General features: G+C 36.3%; 2 protein-coding genes across 2 annotated transcripts in view; one reads left to right on the top strand and one right to left on the bottom strand.

Annotated features, from left to right (window-relative positions):
• The first annotated feature begins 2,251 nt into the window (after positions 1-2,251).
• Positions 2,252-7,323, top strand: LOC100889849. Its single transcript, XM_011666035.2, has 3 exons — positions 2,252-2,587; positions 5,058-5,891; positions 6,349-7,323. The coding sequence occupies exons 1-3, from the start codon at positions 2,495-2,497 to the stop codon at positions 7,252-7,254; spliced, it is 1,833 nt and encodes a 610-aa protein (XP_011664337.2). The 5' UTR covers positions 2,252-2,494; the 3' UTR covers positions 7,255-7,323.
• A 4,599-nt stretch (positions 7,324-11,922) lies between these two features.
• LOC585901 (short transient receptor potential channel 5) overlaps positions 11,923-26,781 on the bottom strand; it is a 33,997-nt gene continuing 19,138 nt past the window's right edge. Inside the window, exons 7-15 of the mRNA XM_030997488.1 lie at positions 23,687-23,917; positions 22,716-22,859; positions 20,082-20,281; positions 19,408-19,615; positions 18,333-18,512; positions 16,284-16,328; positions 14,872-15,099; positions 13,865-14,134; positions 11,923-12,346 (exon numbers count right to left, since the gene is read on the bottom strand). Coding sequence (XP_030853348.1) covers positions 12,341-12,346; positions 13,865-14,134; positions 14,872-15,099; positions 16,284-16,328; positions 18,333-18,512; positions 19,408-19,615; positions 20,082-20,281; positions 22,716-22,859; positions 23,687-23,917 — 1,512 coding nt within the window. The 3' untranslated portion in view covers positions 11,923-12,340. The remainder of the gene's footprint in view (positions 12,347-13,864; positions 14,135-14,871; positions 15,100-16,283; positions 16,329-18,332; positions 18,513-19,407; positions 19,616-20,081; positions 20,282-22,715; positions 22,860-23,686; positions 23,918-26,781) is intronic.

Here is a 26,781-nt window from a genome sequence, read left to right as displayed (position 1 = left end):
GATATTTTGGGTTTCCAATTAAGGTTTATTAGGTTTTGTTCATTTTTCCCAAAATGAACCCCTAATATTTTAACATCAGAATAGGTCCATGGAATGCCATAAATGTTTTCACCAGTGGTGTCTCCATTAATGTTAACTATGGAACTCTTTGATTTATTCAGCTCTAAACCTGAAAATAAACCGAAATGTTCTATCTGCTTTATAGCTTTCTTTAAAGATTTTGTGTCTTTAACAAAAATTGTTGCGTCGTCTGCAAATTGCAGTATCTTTATTTCGACTGAATCAAAAGGGTAATTCCTGTGATGTCTAGATCGTTTCTTATTTTAATAGCTAGTACCTCGACAGCGAGTATGAAAAGCAGGGCCGAGAGAGGGCACCCTTGGCGTACGCCTCTTGTTATGTTAATTTGTTCTGTTAACCAACCGTTTACATTGACACTGCTTTTAACATTTGTGTACAGAGTATTGACCCATCTGCAAAATTCATTTTTAAATCCAAATTTCCGTAAACATTTAAAGAGAAAATCCCAACTAAGACAATCAAATGCTTTTCTAAAATCTGTTAAAAATGCAAGTCCTTTGTCTGAGTAGTTTTGGACATAATAAAATATATCTTCGATTAATCTGATATTTTCAGCTAAACTTCTACCCTTGATGTACCCTACTTGATCATTGGAAATTAATGTGGGAATTACCTTCTGGAGTCTTTTAGTTAGGACTGATGCCGCAATCTTGTAATCATAATTAAGAAGTGAGATTGGTCTAAAATTTTCTAAATTAGTTTGATCACCTTTTTTGTGTAATAGCTTAATTATAGCTTGTCTTTGCGTGCTAGAAAGTTCATTATTTTCAAATCCTTCGTTTAGTGAGTTTACAAGCAAACATTTAACTTCTGTCCAAAAAAATTGATAAAACTCAATATTCAGGCCATCACTTCCAGGCGCTTTGTTTTTGGCAAACTCTGAAATAACTTGCTGGCATTCTTTTTCTGTTAATTGGCCTTCGCATAATTCTGCCGATTCTTCGGTCAATTCAGAATTGTGTAAATCAAATAAATATCCTTCTAAATCATGTTGTCTTTCTTTTTGACGATATAAGTTTGAATAAAATTGATGAACACATTTTCTTATATTTTGTTGCTCACTAAAAATTTTGCCTTTGTCGTTGCGTAGTTGCAAAATTGTACTTTTATCAAAATTTCTTTTTTCCAATGACATAAAATATTTAGAGTTTTTCTCTCCTTCTTCAAACCATTTGACTCTCGACCTGATTATTGAGCCTTTACATCTATGTTTGTATATTTGTTCTAGTTCTTCGGAAGTCTTTTCATATTCATTAATAGTTTCCTGCATTTTCTCACCGTTAAGTGTCCACATTTTTTCATTGATCTTTTGTAATTTCTCTTCTAAAAACGTGGAATCACTTTCTTTTGTTTTCTTACTTTTGGTATTTTTGGTGTTTTCTTACTTTTTGGCTTGATGACATAAATGGGGTGACTATATCAGATCCACCCAGTAAATCGGTTGGGCGGGGCGGAAATTTTCGTAATGTAATCAAATTTAATGCAAACATCTGACAAATAATGAATTTCAATAGTCAGAATGCGAATCGCTTACATAAATTGTTGATAGGACAAACATTATGGCTTGCCCTACCTAGCTAGCTAACATCGCGAAATGTATGCAAATGCCTATTGCAAGGGAAATGGCAGACGCCATCATTATTTTGCAGGTCTGTCGTCATCTCGATAGAAGTATGATTAAACTATACACAGGGAACAGTTCACAAATAGTTTACAAACTTGGGATGCTACCCCCCCCCCCCGAGAGTATTGTTACCAACTACATGTATTGCATCCAACCGTAGCAGAATGCATTGTCGGAATGCACGTGTTACGTACGTGCAATAGTTGTTGCTATGTCGGACACAAATGTGGAGCCTTGTTTAGTCACTGTTGTAGTACAGCATGAATAAATGTTTAGTTTATGAATTGTCTGTTTGCATAATGAGAAACAAATTAACTTCACAGACAATTTATGCACATCTTTGGAATATATAATAACGTCGTAATGGTGACGAGATGCGTAACCAAACTGTCGTCTAGATGTCTTTTCTTCCAAGATCAAATGAAACAGGTGCACACATTCTTTAGATAGCAATGTGACGCGACAAGCAGGCTGGCCACACGCCCAGTAAAACCATGTCGACTTTCTTTGATTCGCATGAATAATTATCATTTAAAGAAAAAGAAACATTCCACTTTTGGAATCGAAATCATTTGTGAAGCATCACATTGCGTTCATTACTTTCTACACGTCTAGGCGGGAAATAAAGCTTCAATTCTTGAGGACTTACTGTCATGTGTAGCAGTCTGTTTCGCCTGCTTCATATGTGTGCAGTTATCACTTTGTGTCTATAGGTCTAGAAACCCGACTTTACCCCGTAAATCCGTCGAATTAAACTTAAGTTGGTGTTACTCAGTGACTGTAGTCGAGATGAAGTTTCTCTCAATTTTCATCGTCCTCGTAGTCTGCGGCAACCACGTGACTACCGCTGCTCCAACGCCTAAAAATGACATAAGGCTAAGGGTAAGTTTTTAACAGATTTTTTCCTTGAGAAAACAAGAAATTATACCCCAAAAACAAAACAACACAGTTGCATTAGTTGCTACAAATTTTACTCGGTGCTAATAAACCTTTTTTTGGGGGTCAAAATAATTGCTAAGCTTGTCATTTTCAAGGCAACATTTTCATCTGTAAGAAAGAAAGAACGGAGTAAAAGAAAGGCATTTCCTTCTGAAATATTTCGACGCTTGCTATTACATTTTCTTCTATTAGTGATTTTTCATAGATTCAAAGATTTATTAGGGTAAAAAAAAAAAATGCAGCTAACCTTACATTTAGTAGGCCTAACAACTTAGATAAGGTTATGAATGACATTTTTTTAAACTACGATTTTGATAGGGCCTATAGAGTGGTGAAGTGTGACGTCATCAAAATCTATTTTTAGAATTTCTCAATTTTTTTCTTCATTTTCCGAAAGAGCCATCACAAATAATGTCCAAATGTCGAAAACCAATGTCCCATGGGAACTCTAGTGTTATATGCTCTGGCTCATAATGGTTAGGAGCCAGAGCATATAACACTGAGTTCCTATTGGAAATATATTTATTCAGATGGTCATATCTCAGCCAATACTTGACATATTAAATTGGTTTTCGACATTTTTGATGCTCTTTCGGAAAATGAAGAAAAAAAAAATCGAGAAATTCTAAAAATAGATTTGTATGACGTCCCAGCTTCAGTACTCTATTGCCTTTAAGATAATCATCGATCAATAAACTCCATTTTGAAATAAAAATGTATTATAACCACCAGGTTAAACTAAGTTAACTTGTGAATGTAAGAACGCGAGACACCATTACAAGGGGATGGCCAAATGCTTTAAAACTGCTGGAAGTTTTGCAGTCTTGTAAATGTCGATGGGTCAAAAATCGTTAATATATACTATGAATATGTCGGACAAAGAAAGCGGACAAAATATACAGTTCCTCGGGTAGAAAAAGGAACATCCCTTCACTGCTATTATGTAAAAAGTGAATATGCATGTGACACCTGTTCTACACATTTTTACATAATAGCAGTGAAGGGATGTTCCTTTGTCTGCCTGAGGAACTGTAAATTTTGTCCGCTTTCTTTGTCAGTGATGTTCATAGTGTATAAGTCAATTTAAATGATTTTATGCATGCAATAACTTAATTATTTTTAATATGTCACACAAAAAACCGGGCACAGAACACTCTTACTTTGTTGTCCCTTTCAACTAAATAATACATTGTGTTTAATTCTTATCGGGTCAATGTTTAATTTTTTTTCTATTTATCCTCTTTCGAGGGACTTTATTTGTTCATTTCATAAAATAACAGCTATTTACAACAGTGTTTAAATACAGAATCCATGCAGTTGTAACATATCATACATAGTACAGAACATGAAACTAATGTGACATAATCACTAACTAAAATAATGATAACATTTTTGTAACTTTTGTAACTTCGTTTGTATCGAATTTCTTTTGATTACATTTCATATTGAGATAGGTGCGAATATCCACCTTTAACTCTTTTATCAAATATACAGCATGTATCCTGTGCTTTTCACTTCCAAAACATTCTCTAATATAGTTTCTATAGATAATAAACTGAGCAAAGTTTAAAATAAGATTGACAAGATTCATTTCTCTTCTCTCTATTTCATAACCTATTAAAAGAATTTCTTCGTTCAAAAAGATTTTAAAATTAAACGAAGTATCAATTAATTTGGATACAATCTTCCAAAAAAGCAAAACCTTCTTGCAAGCCAGGAGAAGGTGGTTAGTTGTATCTGGAATCTTACATATATCACATAGATTATTATTATCGGGTCAATGTTTAATGGATTTTCAACAAAAAAAGAATGTGTTGGTCGATGGTGTCAAATGATTTTTACACAATTTTCTTGAAAGAAGAAAATTAAAAAAATGGTCACCAGATTCTAAAGTAAGGCGACAGTTTTTAAGATAAAAATAACGAAGTAACATAAATTGATAGTTAATATCATACGAATCCTCAACATTTTTGAGTGGGGAGGTTATGCCCCGCATCCCTTTGTTTTAGACATGGTATACGCTTTTATAGTCTAAAATGCTTTTGTAATGAATGCATTGCTAACAGCCACATAAAGCTCACGAGACCGACAAACTCTTTGCAATTAAAAGTGCCACAATTCTCATTTTTACATCTGATGTCAGATAGATAGGAGATACTGGCAAAAATACTGACTTCAGGGACCCGTTTCACAAAGCATTTTTTCAATGACAAATGACAAAAATCAGTGACAAATCTGCTGATAACCAATCAGAAGCAAGGAAGTCACTAGCTTAATAACAATATATGTCAGTTGGCACTGATGACAAGTTTTGTGAAATGGGACCCAGATGTAACTTTTTAATGCATGCTCCTTCTACTTTGTGACGTATTCATTAATCATGTAATTTTTCTACTGTCATTTTAAACTTCAGGATGACGTGCGTGCAGTCTTGAGGCATATACTACTCAAGTCTGACCAGACGACTCTTGACCAATGGCTTGGGCTGGACAGAGACTCTGAGGAAGATACCTCTACCACGAAGCCACTAGAACAGGAAGACGAACGGCTGACAACTCTGTTGACACTTATAACAGAAGGGCCAGAACTTTTTGAGATGCCGACACCAGCACCACAAAAGTTAATCATCCACCCTCTCTGCGTGGAACGACTGAATAACCCCTATCAGATCAAGGACATCAATGACATCCAGAATCCCCGCGACGTCATTGAGTACCTCATCTACCAGCTCTGCCTACCCACTGTCACCGCTGAGGACGTCCTAGCAGTATCAGACATCGTCGAACGTCTCTCTTCGCCGGACAGGATTCCGATAATAGGACTACCAAATCCTTTTGTCCCTGAAGTCCAAACGTTGGTCCCTGAAGTCCAAACGTTGAGCATTGACATTGACCTGTTGCCGGGACTAGAAGCTGACACAGATTTGGACAGCAGGCCGGTAATAGGACTACCGAACCCCTTTGTCCCTGAAGTCCAAACGTTGATCCCTGAAGTCCAAACGTTGGTCCCTGAAGTCCAAACGTTGATCCCTGAAGTCCAAACGTTGGTCCCTGAAGTCCAAACGTTGGCCATTGACATTGACCTGTTGCAGGGAGAGGCAGTCACAGATTCAGACCAGGAGCTTGATGACCAAGAGATGCCACGGACTCAGGTGAACGATTTCAATCCCGACATCAATGATGAAATCAATGACGACGGCATAACCACCATCGCAGATGACGAGAAGGTCACACAGCTCGAAGAATCAGTTAAGTAGTGAATTAATTTTGTCCATTGATGTAACCATGGTTGTGAATCCTTCATGAATTAACTTTTTGTCTTGTGCCCTGCATAACAGATATACGATCAATAGCATAGAGAAGAAAGCAATCCAATGTTTTAAAGTTCTTTGATACTACCTGCGCTATTTGTCTGTCCCTACAGCGTCTAATTTTGTCAAGTTATTTACATATCCTACTTTTGAAGTCAAAACAACTTTAAAAATTTGTCAACAATGTGTTCACGCCCCTTTGTAGGGCTGAAGGGCGTTTATGTAAAACTTTGTTGTATATCGTATACATAAATTCCATATCCTCTAAAATTGGTCCGACAGCCCCCCCCCCCCATATTCACAATGATCTGGTTACTACCCTGTTTCAGTTTGACATCCCTTGCATTATGTACATATTATCTAATACAATTTCATCACATGCCTTTTATTTCAGGATGACGATAACGGAATCCTGCGGAATTTCCTTCTGCAGGTCGACAGGACATTCACTACTTGGTTTCATATGAAAAGGCAGGACCAAGAGGAGGATGAAGATGAGGAGGGGGATACGGAGGATGTGAATATGTTCGAGGAACCTTTTCTGGCTCCAGAAGAGCCAGTCGTCTCTACAGCTCCGGCTTACCTGATGACTACATCGCTGCCTGTCACCGAAGAACCTCTTATTAATCCTCTCTGCAAAGATCGACTGAATAATCCGAACCAGATCGAAAACATTGCGGACGTCCAGAATCGCTATGACGTCATTGAGTACCTCATATATCGCCTCTGCCTACCAAGCGCAACCTCTGAGGACGTTGAAGCAGTTGCATCCATCGTTGAACAGCTCTCTTGGCCAGTCGAGGTAAAACCTAAGCCTATGTTCGAACCTGACGTCGAACCACAGCCCGTCATCGAACCCGAAGTCCATACGTCGATGATCGACATTGACTTGTCGCAGGAAGAGGACGGTGCAGTATTGGACCAAGAACCCGCCACGAAGCCCCTCGATGATCAGGATGAAGCTATCACTCAGGCAGCGTCACTCAATACTGACAACGACGCCGACAACGACGAGGCCGATGACATCCAACTGATGATTGAGGACACCACCTCTGCCTTGAGTAACCTTGTTCAGTCAAGGACTGACATAGCAGAATCTTCGGAGAAAATCGAGGACACCACGCAGAAGAACATGCAGAACAACAGACCTGCTGAACAAGGGCAGAGTGGAACACCGACATCATCGACCTCCGCCGAATCCGATGAAGATGAGGACGAAGAGAATGATGCTGCGCAGCCACTCGATATTGACGAACTAGAACTGAGGATTCGTGAATTCCTCGACTCATTCCTGAACTAGGTAATCGACAACGGTTACAGTGGTGCCACTGTCTAAATCTATGTTCATGGATGGAATTTCAAACATACACTTATGAACCTTAAGTTTTATTCCTAGTAAGTACTAGTTTATGTTACATACAAAACAAAAGTATATTCATTCAGGAAAAAAGGTTTCCTGCAAAGTTGAAAAAAAGGCTACAAAGGGCTTCACTCTCTGTTGAAAATAAATTGTGTTGCAAGGATAGCACTCAGATGATTTGGTTTTACTGTAGGTACGACATCGATTATTCCTTTTATATAACTCATTTTAAACGAACCATAAAATGGTACTGGATTTTGATTTTTTTTTCTTTATCTGCAGTTGAATGTATACGTTACGTTATATATTGAGTGATTAAACACACAACCTACAATTCATTTTATTCGTTTTTTTTATTGTGTTTGTACTTGTTACTATTACGTGTACATGCGTTGATTTTACATTAATGTCTCAAGAGCTTACGTGTCTGAATAATGGTACGTAAATACATGGTTCTAAAATAACTATCCTTTTTAAGCACTAACCCTAAAAATTTAATTTCTTTGCTATCTCTGAATATCACAACAAATCCCTTTCCCGATCATTTTCATCTTCGATTTCATCAAATCATAGTTGTTACCATTACTCTTTTTGTTTGTACTTCATCTGGTATTCTTTTATTTGGTGATTTTATTTTGTGTTTGTTGTTGGGGGGGGGGGGGCGGTAGAAATTAACTTTTTTTTTACCTACACGCAGATTGTATCTACGAAAACTGGTTGTTTCTAATTCTTTCTTAACTTTACTCTATCGTTCCCCTCTATCTCTCCGTCCTTCTGTCCCTCTGTCCCTCCCTCGATTTCTTTCTCTCTCGCTCTTCCACACTCAATTGTATTTTCTCGCTCTCTAACGTTAACTCTTCCCCTCTTCTTTCTCTTTTTCTTCTCTCTCTCTCTGTCTCCCCTTCTCTATTTGTCTCTCCTTTGATTTTTTGTACATGAATATCTCTTTCACCCTCCCTCTCATCTCTTTCAACCTCGATTGTTCATTGTTTCCTCTTGTTGTGTGTGGACAGTCTACTTCAGAATTGTGACATCAACCCCGTTCTCTTTCCGTTTCGTCTCCTGCTCTCTCTTTGTCTCTTTCTCCCTCTGTCTTCCATTCCCCCTCTCACACCCATTTCTCTTTCTTACCCTCCTTTTTTCTCTACCTGTCTTTCTCTCTCCTTTTTCTCTTTTTATATGACCGTCTCTTTTACTTCATTCTTTGATTTTGTGGTATTTTTCCTCTCTAGGACGGTATTTTATTACTTGGTCAGACTACTGGCATCAACCTTGTTCTTCTTGCCTCCCGTCTCTCTCTCTCTCTCTCTCTCTCTCTCTCCCCGTCTCTCTCTCTCTCTTCTCTCTTTCTCTCTCTCTCTATCTCTCTCTCTCTCTCTCACACACACACACACACACACACACACACTCTCTCTCTCTCCCTTGATTTCAGTGAAAAACAATTCCATCACATAAAATGAAAAAAAAAACACCCTGTGACTTCGAAGAGGGAACATTGTTTTTATTGAATATGATAAAGTTATGATACCCGCGATCTTAATTAAGCACCTTGTATATCTTTCATACAAGTTGTCTTTAATTGATTAAACATTCATATAAAGATAGTGTTCTTTCTCAGTAGCTACATGACATTGAAAGAGCGCTACGAGTTGTACAAATATATTCCTATAATTATACTATACGACATTCAATTCAAAACACATAACCAATAATTGAGATAAACACATTTGATATACATTCCAAAATCATTTACTGCAAGAAGCTTAGATTTATATATTATGTAAATTACAATCCGCAAGAAATATATACATGAAATAGTCCTATGATTATAGTACAGTCCACAGAGCAATTTGTTCATCTTCGTAAATGGTTATCATTTATTAAACACGTCGTCCTACACTGCTCAAAAATGAATATGCAAATACACAACAAATATTCAATAACTAATAATAGAGTACAATATTTTAACTAAATACGATTGAGCAATGAGATGAAAGATTGAAGAAGATAATAAATAGAAAATAATGAAATGTTCTGATAGGAGTAGTAAGAGCAAGCAAATAGAATGAAAGAAAAGGAGACTATTAGTGAGTAAAAATATGAAATTTGTAACATCTTGTAACACATACCTCATATTGCTAACACTATTTTGTAGAAATATATGAAATCAGTCTTCTGCTTTTGTATTGCTGTATTACATTGTATTCGCCTTTGCACTGTCCCCAATTATTCCACAATGTCGAAATAACCTACGCAAAATGCAATACATCTGTTCTAACATAAATCCTAAATTCCTTCTTTGATAAAATCTCGTAATATACAATCAAAGTCTTTATTTTCGTCAAAGATTCAGGTCGTTTTATAACTACCAAAAAAAGAATTAAGCCATAACGATGGTTTGTTTTAAAAGCAGCGTACTTTACCAACATAGATACCACTGCTGAAATGAATTTCAAATGGTAGGCCTACCATCTTTCGGTGAAGTATCTAGAGTGATTTTCGGTTGCTGTATACCCAAGCATCATTAAGCGCGCGTAGTTGTAGTTGGTGATGAATTGTGGGACATTGCTGTCGACAAGTCAAGACATTATTAGTAGCAGATGGCAGTAAACGTAAGTCAGAAGTAATGTCAGTCAAATATCCTGCCTTTAAACTAAATTAAAGCAACCGGTTCCTATCAACAACAAATCCTCACCGATTTACTATTCGAATGAAGAGTGATAACACTGTTGGTATGGTTTCAATTTCTAACGTGGAATAAATCTAAAGCGTTAAATTATGTAACACTATTTTGAAAAGCTTATTAAAAAAGTAGTGATTATTGCAGATAATGTTGTTCCCCCTCGTCTTGCTATATATAGTCGAGTTAATTTCATTTTATTTACTCTGTTATTAGTTTGGAAAACAAGGAGGATTGACGCATATGCTGCAGAGAATAATTGCCTTTAATATAAGTGTCCACAAATAAATGTTAAACTAAATGTATAATTTTCCCGAACGAACGGGCGTATATTCAGAGGAATGGGGTGGGTGTCTTTCTTTCTTAGTGAATGAAATACCAAAGAACAAGAAAGAAAGTCGGTCTCTATTGTTGAATAAAATAAGGAATAAAAATAACCGCTTAGGGGAGGGGTAAGGGTTTGGAAGGGGTTCAGTCATTCCTAATCACTGCCTTTTCTACCTCTTTTCCTTGTCTTCTTATTATCGTTCGCCATTTGATAGGGGAGGGGGGGGGGGGGTTACCCCCAGTCTGAACAAGAACACTATACTATGGCGCTGTGAAAGTGTTGAATACATGTATATTATAAACATGTAATTGTTGATATTAGCCACTATGGAGATAAATTTGAACCTAGGGTTTTGAATGATTTAAAAGCTATAAAAAACGAAAAAGGTTTTCTTGCCACCTTAGCTTTTTCATTGTTAGAATTGCTTCTTGTAAAACTAGAAGGAAAGCCTGAAAAAAAAAACATCTGTCACGCTTTCAAACAAGATTTAAGAAAATAGAACTTGAGACACAAACCTACGTTTAATAAACTCAATTTAATTTGAGTATGTCAATTTATAAGAACAAACATAAATGTCACAACGACTACATATTTCTATTACCTAAGTTATAATTTGTAAATGTAAGCAAAACAATTCAAAATAATTGATGCCTAATCATAAATGATATAATTACCATTATAAGCTAAGAAAGAAATATAAAATATATGTACACATCGGAATAACAATATAATAGTTACAGATATCATTTAATTACAATATTGCTAACACGAAGACCACCTCCCTACAAAAGCAGGGATTATTTTATAGCAAGATTGTGCACCCTATTATCATCATCTCACAAAATGAAGTATCTTAAGAAAAAGAAAATTCGTTGGTAACTCAAGCCACTTCAAAATCAATTCGTCGAAAACGCTTTTAAAACTTTGCAATCGATATCTGTAGCAATTCTAATACTTAGTACGTTGGTTTGTAGTAAATGTCCTGTTATAACTCAATAACAAAAAGAATCCAACTAATACATTTCCACTTAATTCTAAAAATATAAAATCGACTAAATGTGGTACGATTACAAAGCAGAGTCTGTCTTCTACAAAGCGAAATCAAATCTGAAGTTATAAGTCTTCTAGTCTTAGTTATCTGACAAGATATACATTATTTAAATATTTCCAAGTCGTTTTCTCTCTCGTCCGCCTTCATCATGCTCATTCTACAAGAAATAACAGAACAGAGCAGGCATAAAAAGACCCCACATTGATATACCGGAAGTTTCACTTTCGTCTTCAACCAAATATTGCTTGCATACATTATTTTTTGTGTGAGATAAATAATAATAATAATAATAGTTCGTCCTTATATAGCGCATTTCAGGACCGCAGGCCCTCTCAATGAATGTTTTAATTTATTTGCTGAATAATTCTGCATACGATGCTCGTTTTACTGACATTATAACCATAAATTAAAACACAGCTCTCAACTCATTGACGTGAGATGTAATTTTTAATGTGTTTTTGTAGCAAATATTGATTTAATTACCATGATAATAATGATGATGATGACCATAGTCTTTGTCATGTTCATTAGCCTGTAAGAGGGGGGGGGGGGGGGGTAAAATATCATGAAAAACCCATATCCTGTAGACATATTTCCAGTTGAACTGATCGTCCGACCCTCACCTTCAAATGGGGAAGGGGTGGGATGTAATTTACTGGCTTCATCCTGAGTACGCTGCGTCATTGAATAAAACCTCATTTCAAAGCATGCTGTCACCTTGCCAAGTTTATACGATAGGCTAACCATTGCCTTTCTCTAAAACACTGTACATATAATAGTTCAAAGATCTCTTTCCCTCGAATTAAGTCGGTCAAAGTCATTATAAAACTGACACAGTATTTAATGCCCATTGTGTATTGAAAAGCGAATGTACGAGTCACGGCATTAGTAGACCACGTGATGCCAGCTAGCTGACCAATCAGGAATCATCATCAACGATCGGCCAGTGTTTTTGATGATGCCATCATTACGCCTATTCATGGGGAAAATAAAACGGAATGACATCATTAAATCTAGTCCACTATCTGGATCTGGTTTGTCATTCCTCTCTTTAGGGTCCACAAATTGTTACGTGGAACGCTGAATCTCTATAGCCAAAGTGACAATTTTATTTGGAAAACAGACTTATCGTGATTATATGCTTACCATATTTCAAGATCAAACGCAGAATCTTGTATATCACATTTTTTATATTTATTGTAAACAAACAAGTCGCGATATTGTAGATAGATCAAAGTGCTGTTTATCTTGAATGAAGATTTTACAATGAAAATAGCTGCAAGTTAAGCGTAAGTCAAGTATATACAGTTTTCATTGATATTCAAATTTATTCGTTAAACACGGGATTTGTAAACGCAGAGAGATAATTTATTTATTCATTTATGTAGAAAAGGGAAATTAATCTCCTATGGTTGTCTCTTAATCAATTTTCAGTTTAAAGATTTCTTAAAAATACGATTTATATAAGGCTGATATAAGAGTGATGACAATCGAGAGATATAACATAGTAGCATAAATTCTAGTTCGTCTTTATTTTTCTGAAAAGGAGGGGGAGGGGTGCTAGAAATGTGATCCGTAAAAGTAAGTGTTTGACGAATTCATATCAGCCCAAATTCAAATGTATATTAAATTTGTTTGAATCAATATGATTATGATAGAGTTTTCAAAAATATCTTCCAAAAGGACAGACTGTTTTCCTTTTCAAGATGCTGCTACCTTGTTTGGCGTTCAACAATAAGGGATATAGCAACGTCAATCTGGCGCTGCTCAGTGGCTGCCGGGCTCACGATCAATTGGGCAAAAAGAATTTCCATTTTCGGTTTAACTTTCGGTTAAAAGATTATTACTATTATTATTATTGTACTGAATTCCAGAGCGGTTACATTTCATACAAAAACTAGTAAGACACTCTCTGTGATCGAAATAAACATTACATGATAATTAAAGAAAGATAGCAGGATGCAAAGCTGTCAGGATTCAATCATTTTCACTTTTTCTAAAGAAAGATTCAGAAGGTTTGAGAGCGAAAAGAAGAGGGCATTTGAAAGTAAAAGGCGATGAATAGAGGCTTATCTACCGTTTTCTACAAGGATTAATAATAATCTACGAAATCCATTCGCATAGTAATGTTCATACACGATTTCAATATTTAAAGATTGTTCGTCATGACGGCATACATTGTACATTGTTTCGTCATAATGGCATACGATGTTACGTCATCAGGACATACACTATCAGCTAAACATACATTCCATTCTTAGCACGTGATACAAATCAGGCATTATTTAATTCATTGTACGCCATACAGAGTCGCGACTACATTTGAATCTCTATAACTGAAGAAGGATCGTGCATGGTATAAAAGAGAAGAATCAAAGAGTGGTCTAGACTTTTAATAGAGAGCTTCTACTGGGTTGCGAGATAGAAAGAAACAGAAGCATTGCAAGAAGAACTTAACAGCAGGCCGAAGCAAAACGTCAAAAAACTATACTTCTGTGTTTCGATGTGTTCCTAGCGCATCGTCCTCGTCAATAAAGCGGAGTTGGTTGGCGTGGATGCCGTTCGGAGGTGATGTCGACGATTCTTCTCGTGTGACGACCGGTGGGACCAACGGCTGGAGTTCCAACTCGGTTTCGTCCAGCCATTTAGGTTTCTTCTCTGTCTTGGCCTGGGCCATGTCGACCATGGCTACTGAACAGCCTGATGATACTGAACACATGCTGTCCCGCCGTTCGGGCTCTTTCATGGCGTCTCGTAAAGCCTAGAAAGAAAGAAAAAACACTCATGTTACGTTACGTTACGTTACACACACGGTAATATATTGTGTTTGTTTTGCAGTTACAGCTCGACATGATCGGAAATATTCACCTTCATCGTCACCATCGTCATCATCAACCTCATCTTCGTCATTGTCACCATTTTCATTATTTTCATCCTCAAATTCATCATCTTAATCATAATCATCATAATGATTGGAGTCACCACCATCATCATCATCTTCATAGAGAACAAAGTAATCGTCGCTTTCATCTCCATCACCATCATCATAATAGTCCTCGTCATCATCGTCATCGCCATACAATTCATCATCATCATCATCGCAATCATCATCATCATCATCATCACCATCATCGGCACAATCATTATTATCATCATCATAATTCATCATCGTCATTATCGTCATTATATCATCATTAACGTCATTATATCATCATCATCATCATCATCTAAGCATCGTCATCATCATCATCCTCATCAACATCATCATCATCATCATCACCCTCCTCAATGTCACCTCCACCCTCCACCGTCTGCTCCTCCTCCTCTTTACTTCTCCTCCCCCTCACTCCTCCTCATCATCATCATCAGTATTCTCACCATGATCGACTTTACCTAGTCAATCATAGTAACAGTTACCCATTCCCCACGGGAATCGGCTGGCTCCTGTTTCAAGACTATGTGAATGGGACTATTCAGCAGTCAACGGGTTAATCTTACCTGGAACATCCCTGTACCGAGTGTGCCATCGTCATCCAAGTCCTTGTCGTGCACCTTGGCCTCCACCTGTCGAATCTTCTTGTCCATCTCACCCAGGGCTTCGAACATCTCAAACTTGAAACCTGAGATGTCCTGCTTGAGCTCGTTCAGGATGTTGGCCTGGTCATCGTCCTCCTCCTGGTGACGCTTCTCGAAGTGATACCTCCTGACGAGATGGTCCGAGACTTCCTGCGATGGGAGGAATAGAGGAGAGGGTTATTCCTAATTGGTATTGGTATTTATTTCATTCTTCATAAAAAAACATATACAATACATACAGAGTATTACAACAAAACAACAAAAAATTGTGATACATAGATACGTGCAAAAGGGTAACATTATAGATACTAAGAATACAATAAAATTACCAAGGAAATATATTCAAAAAGCAAATTTATTTCAAATGAGGGGTAACCAAAAAAGAGCATTTAGCCTTATTGAACGTTGACCCTTAAGAAAGTACATAATTAACATCACATTAAGAAGAAAAAGAAAGCAGGGGTAACAGTAGAAGGGAAAAGGAAAATATAATACATAAACAAATATATACGTCATAAATCGAATATGATATTCAAGTTGCTGAAATTTAATACAAACAATAAATGGAACGTCTAAAACTATTTACGGAAGGTTGATTGTTTAGATGGTTAGGAATTCATTATTCACATATTTTCTGTTAAAATGATCCTACTGTTAGACAAAAAGTACGACGATGAAGACAACTATTACTACAATACAATATTCGGATGAGGAAAGAAGAGGAGTAAAAGTTAGCACATGATGTACGACGAAACAGGTGTGGCAGAGGAGTAGAAGGTGTTTTGAGAAAATATCATAGTAGCATAAAGAACGAGTGAATAGAAGAAGTAGTCATATATAGCCTCAATTATCATTATCATTATCATTTTGTGTATTATTATTGTTATTAACAACATCATCACCATCATCATCACTATTAGAATGAGCAGCAGTTGTAGCAGCAGCATCAGTATTATTATTATTATTATTATTATTATTAGTAGTAGTAGTAGTAGTAGTAGTAGTAATATTAGTAGTAGTAGTAGTAGTAGTAGTAGTAGTAGTAGTAGTAGTAGTAGTAGGAGGAGTAGCAGTAGGAGGAGGAGTAGTAGTAGTAGTAGTAGTAGTAGTAGTAGTAGTAGTAGTATTAGTTGTACTAGTATTAGTAGTTGTGGTGTTAGTAGTAGTAGCAGTAGCAACAGTAATAAAACATGTAGCATTACTAGTAGTATTACTCTAGTATTGTAGTAATAGTTGTCTTCATCGTCGTACTTTTTGTCTTACAGTAGGATCATATCAACAGATATTCTACTCTTAATTTTGTTGGGAACTTTACAAAATCATTTTTTTCTTACCTTGAAACGCAACTGTCGTTCATCAACCAAGCTCTTCAATCGTTCCTACAGAATCACAGAATTGAAAATACTTTAGGTCATGCTACAAAGATTATAAGATGATGAAGCGGATCCTAATAAAATGATTGGTTAAGATGGTATACGTGTCCAGGCATTTATTTTGCTCAACACGTCTTTTTACTTATGACCGGTCATTAGCAAATACTAAAGACCGGTCATTACTAAAATCATGTTATAAAACCTCATTTTATAAAACGAATAAAACATCATCTCATAAAACAAAATAATACACATCATTTTGTTCGGGCATTAGTAAAATTACCCAAACTCGGTACATAACACCCTTGGCTACGCCTCGGGCGTGTTAGACTGTTCCAAAGGTACCTTGTGTGGGTAATTATTACTAATGCCCTCACTGCTGTGTATTATTTGTATAATTTATTTCTTAAAAAGAATGACACTATGAATTTTTGACACAAGGTCTTAGCTTGATTAAAATAATGCGGAGTATGGATATTGATGCCTGCACTATTAAGGTCTTTATCATGATCAATGTATTCTTATGCAATTTGCACAAATAAATGAACATTATGTTGTTGTTTTTAGGGCTCGTTAATCAGATCAATCAGATTGTTAATAAAAAGCTTAACATTTATTATTTCACATCATACAATCACTACGTATACAAATTTAAAGCTAATTTTTGACGACTTCGTATAGATTTGACAATCCTGACAGCGCCCTGATTACAATAATAGATAAATAATAACGAGTGCAGAAGATTTATAATGCTCAATATTTATACAAATATACTCTTCTGCCTGTTTAACATTAGTCTGATATATCTCGTCATCCATGTTCGTTTTAATATTTCTTAATACTTTTTAAAAAGTCAAACTAAACCTTTGTCAATAAGGTAGACTTAAAGGCTAGATGAAGTAATAGGATACTTTTGTTTAATGTATTTCTACGACTTCAAACCATGCCCGTTTAACGTTAATCTGATTTATCTCGGCATCCATGTTCGATTTAATATTTCTTATTACTTTTTAGCACGTCAAAGTAAACTCTTGTTAATAAGGTAGACTTTAAGGCTATAGATGAAGTAATAGAAGATACTTTGTTTGATGTATTTCTACGACTTTAAACCATGCCCGTTTAACATTAATCTGATATATCTCGTCATCCATGTTCGTTTTAATAATTCTTATTACTCTTTAACAAGTCAAACTAAACCTTTGTCAATAAGGTAAACTTCAAGGCTAGATGAAGTAATAAGATGCTTTGTTTAATGTATTTCTACGACTTTAAATCCCTCATTTAATGGACGACCAGCGTCCTTGGCGTTATGAGGTATCCTTCGTCGGTGCATAATGTTACACATCAGCTGGGCTCGTAATAATTTGGTCACGCCTTGTCGATTTAACGGTCAGAAAATCTCATTAAAGCAAAGTATGAGTCATAAGATCTCATAACACAGAATATGTAATCATCGCTGATTAACACACAGACCAAACCTGAGAAACTCATTAAGATTACAATCATCAGCGAACTGTCTTTCTTAGAAATGTTTAATTGGTTCGCTAAAATGAGCTACGGGGAAGTATTTCCATCCGAAAATACACCCGTTATAAAAATAATTCTTTTACTAATTAGCTGTTGTGTCATCTTCATTTTGCCTTTGAAAATTCGGATTCGATATTTAAAATGTTTAGCTTAACCATTTTTGAATAACTTTAGTCAAGCATCTATTCAAACATTAAACGTGTTTTAAAATTTTAATTACACAGCTTAATGTTCATTTGTACGGAAAAGGGATGATTGGTACTAAAACGAATCAAGCGTTTAATAAAAAGAAAAATAAAGGGTTAGATTAGAGCTAAACCGAAATTGGAAAATATTTACAGTCATATTGTCCGATTTCGGCTTTCTTCTAAGTTTTGTGATTTTAATCATGTGAGTGCAAAGGGAAAATGGGCCTTTTTTTCTTCTTCTTTACCCTAAACAAATATTTGGGCAGCATGTCTTTGAATCAAAACACTATAATACCTTGTATGCTCTTGCCATTTCTCCTCTGCAAACCACTTCACAAAATAACCACCGGAAGAAATAGAAGAAGGCTTTGGGAGTTGGTATGATGTTGAACGGTGGGGGCACTGTTCCAAGATCGTCGAAGTAACTCATCCAGAGTTTAGACCTTGAAAATTTCCACTCGATGTCGGCATCCATCTAGGAAAAGATTTGTTTTTAATATTAATTTTTTATTTATTTGGCAAATTTTGTTATCAAGGTTTCAAGGTTTCTTTTTATTTCCACATGATAATCAAATGAATATGAAATATATACCAAATTCAATAACATGATATTAACCAAACATTTTACAAATGATTATACAATTGTTTAAATTGATTTGCACAGTGGTTAAAACTTAGTGGAGGAGTCTATTAAAAAAGCATGGCGTGTATTTTATAGACCCCTTGAGAATTAAAACAAGTTTGTTATGAAGTGGTATTCATTCACTAATACGACACAAGTAACACAATAATATTTAGATGGTATAAGCTCGGAAGCTGACAGCCCGAAGACCAGCAGCAGACACGTTCGACTACCCCTGATATCGATAACATGGATCGAGCGGGCCTTGTGAAAAGTTACATAGCTGAGGGGGTTTAGCGTGGTGCCACTGTCAGCCTACGCCCGACACGTCCGGGCATCCTAGAAAGTTTTTATTTTAGGGTATGTTTTACCCTTCATTGTGTGTGTGTCTAACAAATCAGCGGAGACAATAACATTCACACCTATTCAACTGTACTCGAAGACATGTATCGATAAGAACCAAACTTAGTGAAGTCAAAGCACAATAATTGTTGGAAGATATGGAAAAGCCAGGAAAAGCCTGCGAAAAGCCCGCGAAAGGGGGGTTCGGAAATGTTGGCAGTCCTCAGATAGGGGGTGCTTTCAAAAAGAGGGAACAAGCATATGCGTATCCTAAATAACACTGAGTGGGGGGGGGGGGGGTACCAGTTTCGATAAATCGCATTTTTCCGGATTAGATTTGATCAGACGACATTCCATCCGATCACATCACTACAATCACGATAGCAATTATTTCCGCAATGCTCACCTCAACACGCGTATACGTGTTGCTCATCATAGCGATAAGCACGTTCAGCAGCACCACGATAGATATCACGTGATATGTAGCATAGAGGAAGTTTCCCACTGTTTGCGTGAAGGTGTGGGGTATGTTCGCCTGGCTGGACAGGTTGACGATATTCATATCGGGTAGCCCGAACAGAGCCCAGAAAAGAGTTGCCATCGTTTCCCCTAACCTGTATTACAAACACACAGCGCGAGAAAAGAACCAAAACCCAATGAACAAATTTCATATTTCAATGCTGTTCTAGATTTCATCTTATATCATTATAACAATGCTTACAATCGTGTCCGTCATATTTATGTTTAATCATTAATATGAGGGAAACATACCAGAAACGTAACAATTCGTATTCTTAAATACTATCAAACACCCGAAGTGACAATAAAGGTTCATCCAAGATTTAGAATTATACAAAAAAAGAAAATGAAAGTAGACTTATTTTTATTGGATAAGTTTTCCTTTTCAAGGAACACAAGTAATGATGTACGTTGTATCGTAAATGTAAACTCAAGAAGAGTAGAGGAAATAGATAGAAAGACAGAAAGACAGAAATAGAAAGAGAAAGAGAAGAAGGGACGAAGAGATAGAGAGAGGGAGAGGAAAAACTATGGGGAGGTGGATTAAATAATAATACTCACGTTCCGAATGGCTGCGTTGTAATGAAGGCTGAGTAGTACCAATAAAGCTGGTTCATACCGAGGGAGAAAGCGAACCAGACGAAACAGAAGATAAGAAGAAACTTACAGATGTCTATGATCATACCACCAAGTGAGATCTGCATAGGCCCGACATGGCGATTGACCACGGTTATACAGATAGGTCGAAGAAAACTCAATACCTAGATCGAGAAATAAATACAAAAGGTAAGAGTTAGTTCGAAGAGCTTCCATTTCAATTTTTATAGATGAGTTTTAATAATAATGATAATAAAAACGTTGCTTTTAAAGCGCTTACCACCAAGTCTCAAAGCGCTATAGACCGATAAACAATTTCATATTAAACAAAACAAAAAAGTGCAAATAAACCTACGGTAGTTTCTTTTGGTTGTTGACAACATCGTGTAAATATTCGAGCGTTTATCACTCTTGTTAGAAATGTAAATAATCAATGTTTAATAATGACAATTTAAGTTCATTTAAAAATCATGCTTCTCATCACAATTTTGAAAAGATTTAACACTATATTTTCATGAGTTCGAAAGAACCTTTAATCGTGTTCAAGGTCTGCAGATAACACGATGAATTTTGTTTTAATTATGTTTCGTCGATGATCGTCCAAGCCATATCATAAAGACCGTCATTTTCCTCTCGACAAGCCCAATACAATTTGGGTTTACAACTTATGAAATTATCCTTATCATTATGTATTGCTCCTTCCAAAATATTAATTAAATATATTTCGTCATTTCCTCTTAACCAAATCCGAATTCCATCGTGTCTATACAATATAATCCTTCGTAATACAAGTTAAGTAGTAGTAGAATGTAGAATGGTTTTTTTATTAGACAACTTCAAAATGGTAGCTCGAAAGCTAAATTACATTGCAAGTTTTACATGTATTAAAAATCAATTCAACAAACTTAGATAATATGGACAAGTACACATAATACACAGTCGGTTAGATCATAACTAATTACATATTCCCTACTTACAAACAAATTGATGAAACAAATAAAATAGATTCGGCGTTACTTTTTTTCTGTAATCATTGTTAAGTGAGGAATATTCATATTTTAAATATAAATTGAGGCTGATTAATGGAGTTATAACTAGTAAGTACTGAAGATTTGTTTAACTTCGAACCGTAATGCACATTGAATGTCTATAAAGCTACACAATATATAAGGATTTATCATAGAAACATGATTAAACAATTACCGAAAGGGAGAGAAAAGGTTAGGGAGAGAACGATGTAGAGAGAGAGAGTTAAGTTAGAAAGAAAAATAGGAAGACATGCGGAAGATGGGAGAGGGAGAGGGAGATAGGGAGGGAGTGGAATGAGAAGAATGGAACAGTTGGAACTGTGAAGACATGGAGAAGCGGAATGATGATGAAAGTAAGACGACAAGGAAAAGGCGATTAGAAAGAAATTACAAAGTAAAATACAAAGTTTCCCTTACAGAGAAAAACAGTACAATTTACCTATCATGCATTACTAAGACAATAACATCATATATGCGTAAAAACTTTAAATATGTAAAGACATAGAATGTACATGGGAACGTGCGTAACTATAAAAAATATATTCACTAATTAATCAGTTTGACAGTTAAAAACACAAGTGTATCCATTAATTACAATGTGGATTACATGCACTAATCTTTATGAGTTGATGGGTATAAAGTTGAGCAGTATTAAAAGCAACAAAAGGCATACGATTTGAATAAGAGGTGTGGAATCGGGCAGGAATCAGGGGAATTTATGCGTTGTTGAGTAACCTGGTGAGATATGGGACTGGGCTTTTCCTGTAACGTTCTGTTTTGGACTTAGGTTCTATACAGATACGTGATTTCCGTGTGTTTCTGGTGCTGGCGTTCAGTTTAAACCAGTCTGATTGGTCGGATTTCAGTGCTTTCAGGGCAAACTTGAGACATAGCTCTTCTCGGCGAGCATGGAGAGTTTGAAGCTTGGTCATTGATAGGGCATTTGAATAGGATATGTAATATCTACCTAGTATAATTCTTAATGCCCGTTTTTGAACATTTTCGATCTTGTTGGACTGGGCGATAGTCAATGCTCCGTTCCAGGCAGGGCAGGCATATTCGAGGAGTGGTCTTACAAATCCTATGTAAACTGTAACGAGGTCGTTGGTGGGGGGATAGAAGGCTTTCAGGGATCTTAACATGAAAAAAAACATTAAAGTGATTGGGTATCTTTGCCTCGGATTCTAAACAAAATCCTGGATTTAGCTCATGCTGCAATCATAGTTATAAACCTTTAGGTCAGTCGGGAATCCCATGACTTTTACAAGCCGATCGACTTTCTGATTATCAAGATATTTATGATTGGAAATCGAAATTTCAAAAACCCTTTTTCCCAGCGGTTTTTATAACACTACAGTCTATTGGGGGGAATAAGTATGGTAAAACCGGTCACTAAAAGACTTTTACTTTTTTGAGGCACTTCATGATCATTTTGAAGCGTAACTTATTTATGGCCTCAATATAACACTGTATCACAGATTCCGATAACACGTAGGGCCATTCATCTCAGATTTGTAAAACTGGAAACATTGTTAAACGATGCTTTTAAGAGAAAAATATATAAAGTTACCTTTGCTATTGCAAAGAGAGCTTCAGCAATAAGGACCGGATCGTAAGCACCCCAATTAGCCCGTTCGAAGTCTTCATTCTCCGTGATGTCGGTCTTAGCTAGGCCGCCACTGCCCCGTCTTCTGCTTGACGAACCTTCACCCGACTACAGGCAAGAAAAAAACGGTCAGAATTTGTTTTTTTTATGTATTCATAAAGGCCTTATATAGTAAATATAAAACATATTATGTGTATGGTTTCAATTATGCTTTAATAAGTTTAATCGTAACGTTTTAAACAAGCAACTGTAGATTATGTTTATGCTACGGTCACAAAGGTTTGTACGAACGATAATTTCGTACGAATCTTCCTGTTTTTCCATTGTCTTCCCGAATTTCCATTGTCTGTAAATCGTTCGTACGGCGTTCGTAGCAGTTCGTAATGGTATTTGTGACCGAGGCTTTACTTGAGTAAGAATGTATGCTAATGTTCACATTTCAAGTTGTACAGCATTGTGCGGTACATCTGTATTTCAATTAAACGTAAATCAATCAATTAAACCAATGAGTGGATGAATATGTAAATAATAAAAACAAACAAATAAAACCTAAATCAAAATAAATGTGTTTATTTGTAATTACTTGATCAAAGACTCAAATCATGAACATGTAAATGATGATGTCGAGGATCTTATAATGTAGAACATTCTATTGTATTGGTCAATATAAAGGCAATAAGATTATGTCTCGCAATGTATGGTCAACAAGGGATCTAAAAGATCACGACGTTTCGTGCGCCGCTACAACACTTGACAACACTACAACACTACAACACGTCAGGTGAACGAAACGTCGTGATCTCTTAGATCCCGTGTTGACCATACATTGCGAGACAAACGAATATCGCTAGAGATATTATTTCCGACATTATATCCGCAATGAGTAATACATTTAGCAAGATGATATGGCTCCTAAAGTAAAAAATATTACTCACATCTGCTGAGAACATGGATTTGATCTGGGATTGTCCGACTCCCAGCTGGTCAAGACGATCGTGGATACCCTGCAGGTTGTCCTGGATGCCGTCCAGGGTTTCGGTCACCACCGCGTTGTCGTTGAGCACGCTGGTGTCCATCGAGCTGGCACTTGTTGGCGGGGGCAGCGTCGCGTTCAGGTCCTGCGACCGCGGTGCGATGTGGAATGATGCGTTTTCGGCTGCGAGTGCCTGCACAATAATAATAATAATAATAATAATAACAATGATTATAATTGATAAATCGAAATACAAAATGGGAATGAATGGTGATACATTTGTATAGTATGATTTTGTTCCTTTAAAAATTCATCAATTGGAAAAAGTAGTGAAAATATTCAAGATTTGGCAGCCGGAGGGGGGGGGGGGGCTGGGAAGGGAAGAGAGAGAGAAAGAGAGAGAGCGCGCGCAGACGTATAATATATTAAAATTGAACGCAAACAACCCATACCCAAAGAAAAAATAAATAAAATTAGACCAAAAAAGGTTGTTATCATTGGACATTACAAATTACAAATTGTTTCATACAACTGTTTGAAGGAAATGGAAATAACAAAACCTGAAATAAGTGAAAATAAACAAAAAACAATATACAAGATAATCAGCTTTTTTTTTTATTAACTCCTTACCTAAAATACACGAAAATAACTATTATTGTAATCTTGAGGGATCAAATAGGAATCAGGGGAAGAGTGAGAGAGGAAGAGAGAGATAAGAGATAGAGATAGAGGGAGAGAGAGAGAGAGAGAGAGAAAAGGGAGGGGACAGAAAAGATATACAGAAAGGCGAAGCAATGAAAAGGTTACCACCTCTCTCAGATTACCCTTAAACATCATTTTCTTGAGCATCACACGAAGCACTTAATGTATTTACATCTACCACAGATAAACGCTCTCTTGCGGAGCTCAAGTGGGCCATCGTATATAGCAAGTCGTCTAAATCATCCTCATCATGCTGTCATGATTGTCAGTGGCAATGTGACAAATCTTGTCATCAGAGTTTGAGTGTGCTTCAAGGCAAGCTATTGACACCGCAATATTTGCCCAAGATTATTGAAGAAGCATTCACGGAAGTGCCGGTATGCATGCAGTCGGTTGGGAATAACCCGCACTTGTTTGCAGATTGCAACGGAGAAGCGGCATTTATGTTGGACTGTGACGGTGATACTAACACCATTTTGATCGCGTGGGACCGTTGAAGAGGTTTGGGCCCCTTCGGAAGCGCTGATGTCAAGATTTATTGACATTATTGCGCTGTCAAACTTGTCTTGGCATCGCGGGTCCTCTGAAGAGTGTGTTTTCTACAAGACTCTTCTGAACACAATGAATTTACTGCTCAGGATGCTGTGTTCTGAGGCGTTCACTGCTTCCCCCTCGTATTCATTGTACAATGCATTTTAACCACTTTTCCTTTTTAGTTTGAATATTCAGAGGAAATTATGAAAGAAAAAAAAATCTTTTAAGACCCCTACCCAGATAAACAGACAACAGTTTACTCGAAAACTTTTAAAAAATATGCCCATATTATGTCTTACGATATATCCATCAAAACTAAAACACATTGTTTGACCTTGAAAATAAAACCTAAGAAATATTAATTTTTGAAGTATTATACCCTAATTTACTTTAAAAAAATACAGGGTACTGTACGTTTTTGGTTGTATCAGGTCCACAGCGTTGTGAGGACCCCCCCCCCCCCCACAAAAGACAAACAATAAACTTATGAACATCCATTATTCATTGTTAAGAGTAATAAAATAAGCATTTAATTTTTATTTACAAGCACACTTAATATGAGATACCACACTAGCAAGCAGCAACCATCAAAGGTTCTAATAACATCATTGTTAAAACAGCTCATTAAACGGAACATTTATTTTCGTGTCAAATTCCTTCTCGGCAATATATCGGTATGCAAGCAACATGATTGATGTTGAATTTTGTTCTACCACAATGTGTGCTGTTTAAATGGATGATGCGTAAACAAGCTTTGTATGGTTGAACAATGACGCGGTTATGCATGTTGGTTTCGCTATGTTTAATAATATCATTCATCATCCATGTTCCACGTTTCAATTTCAATGTATAAACCGACAACGAACAGTCGTGAAACTGTAAGAAACCCATATGCATGACCTCTGGGTAGAAAGATGGTGACCCGCCATTTATTAAAAAAATAAAAATACATCGGTTGGAGTTTTTAGACGTGTCAAAGGCTGGTGACGCAAATGATCCGGCAGCCCCCGCTCTTATTACACGCATCGGCACCCTTAGGAAACGAACAGGAGACTGGGAAAAGAGGTTATGCAAACCATTATGAAGTGTAAGCTGAAGAAGGCAAACAGAAAAACCTTAACCATCATGGTTGCATACAGGAACAGCTCCGGAGTCAAACAGAATTAGCGGAATTAGATTGCCCTCTCAAGAACCGGGTTTAATCCAAGGCATCAGTTAGCAAATATTAGACTTAAGCCTTTTAACAAACAAATTTGAGAAATATTGCATTTTATGAATGAATTAGGCAGAAAGAAACTAGTTTCATGTTTATTTTACTGGACACATAGGCCTAGCATTCCTGCACTTAAATTTAGGACAAACCCTTAATCAAAATATTTGATTCGGGCTCGAAGATCGATTGTCCAATATTAGATCTAACCCTTTTGCAGGTTTTTTTTTTATATCAATATCAAAATTTATGAATGAATAAGACGGAAATAACCTAAATTTATTGAAATGGCTTTACCGTTGCAGAATTTCCATAACAATACTGATATCGTACAAAATATACCCATTTTCCTGTTGTAATGCAGGTTTATTCTTTCTCTTTTCTGTTGTTTAGCTTTGTATTTCCCTTTGTACAGCTTAAAAGCTATATTCACCTGTAATTGCATGAACTTTTTCAAGAATTCATTCCTATTTGTTATAGCGAGTTATAATCTACGAAGTTCTCAAATATATAAGGATACTTAAAGATTTATCTCTGAAAATTTTCTTACACACTACAGAAAAAACAATGTAAATATATTTATTTCTGAAATATATAGTTTCTTGATTATT

Source organism: Strongylocentrotus purpuratus, unplaced genomic scaffold, assembly GCF_000002235.5.
Source record: "Strongylocentrotus purpuratus isolate Spur 01 unplaced genomic scaffold, Spur_5.0 spur5_scaffold_4, whole genome shotgun sequence".
In the NCBI taxonomy this organism is placed as follows: Eukaryota; Metazoa; Echinodermata; class Echinoidea; order Camarodonta; family Strongylocentrotidae; genus Strongylocentrotus; species Strongylocentrotus purpuratus.
This window is presented reverse-complemented; position numbering and strand designations above follow the sequence as displayed.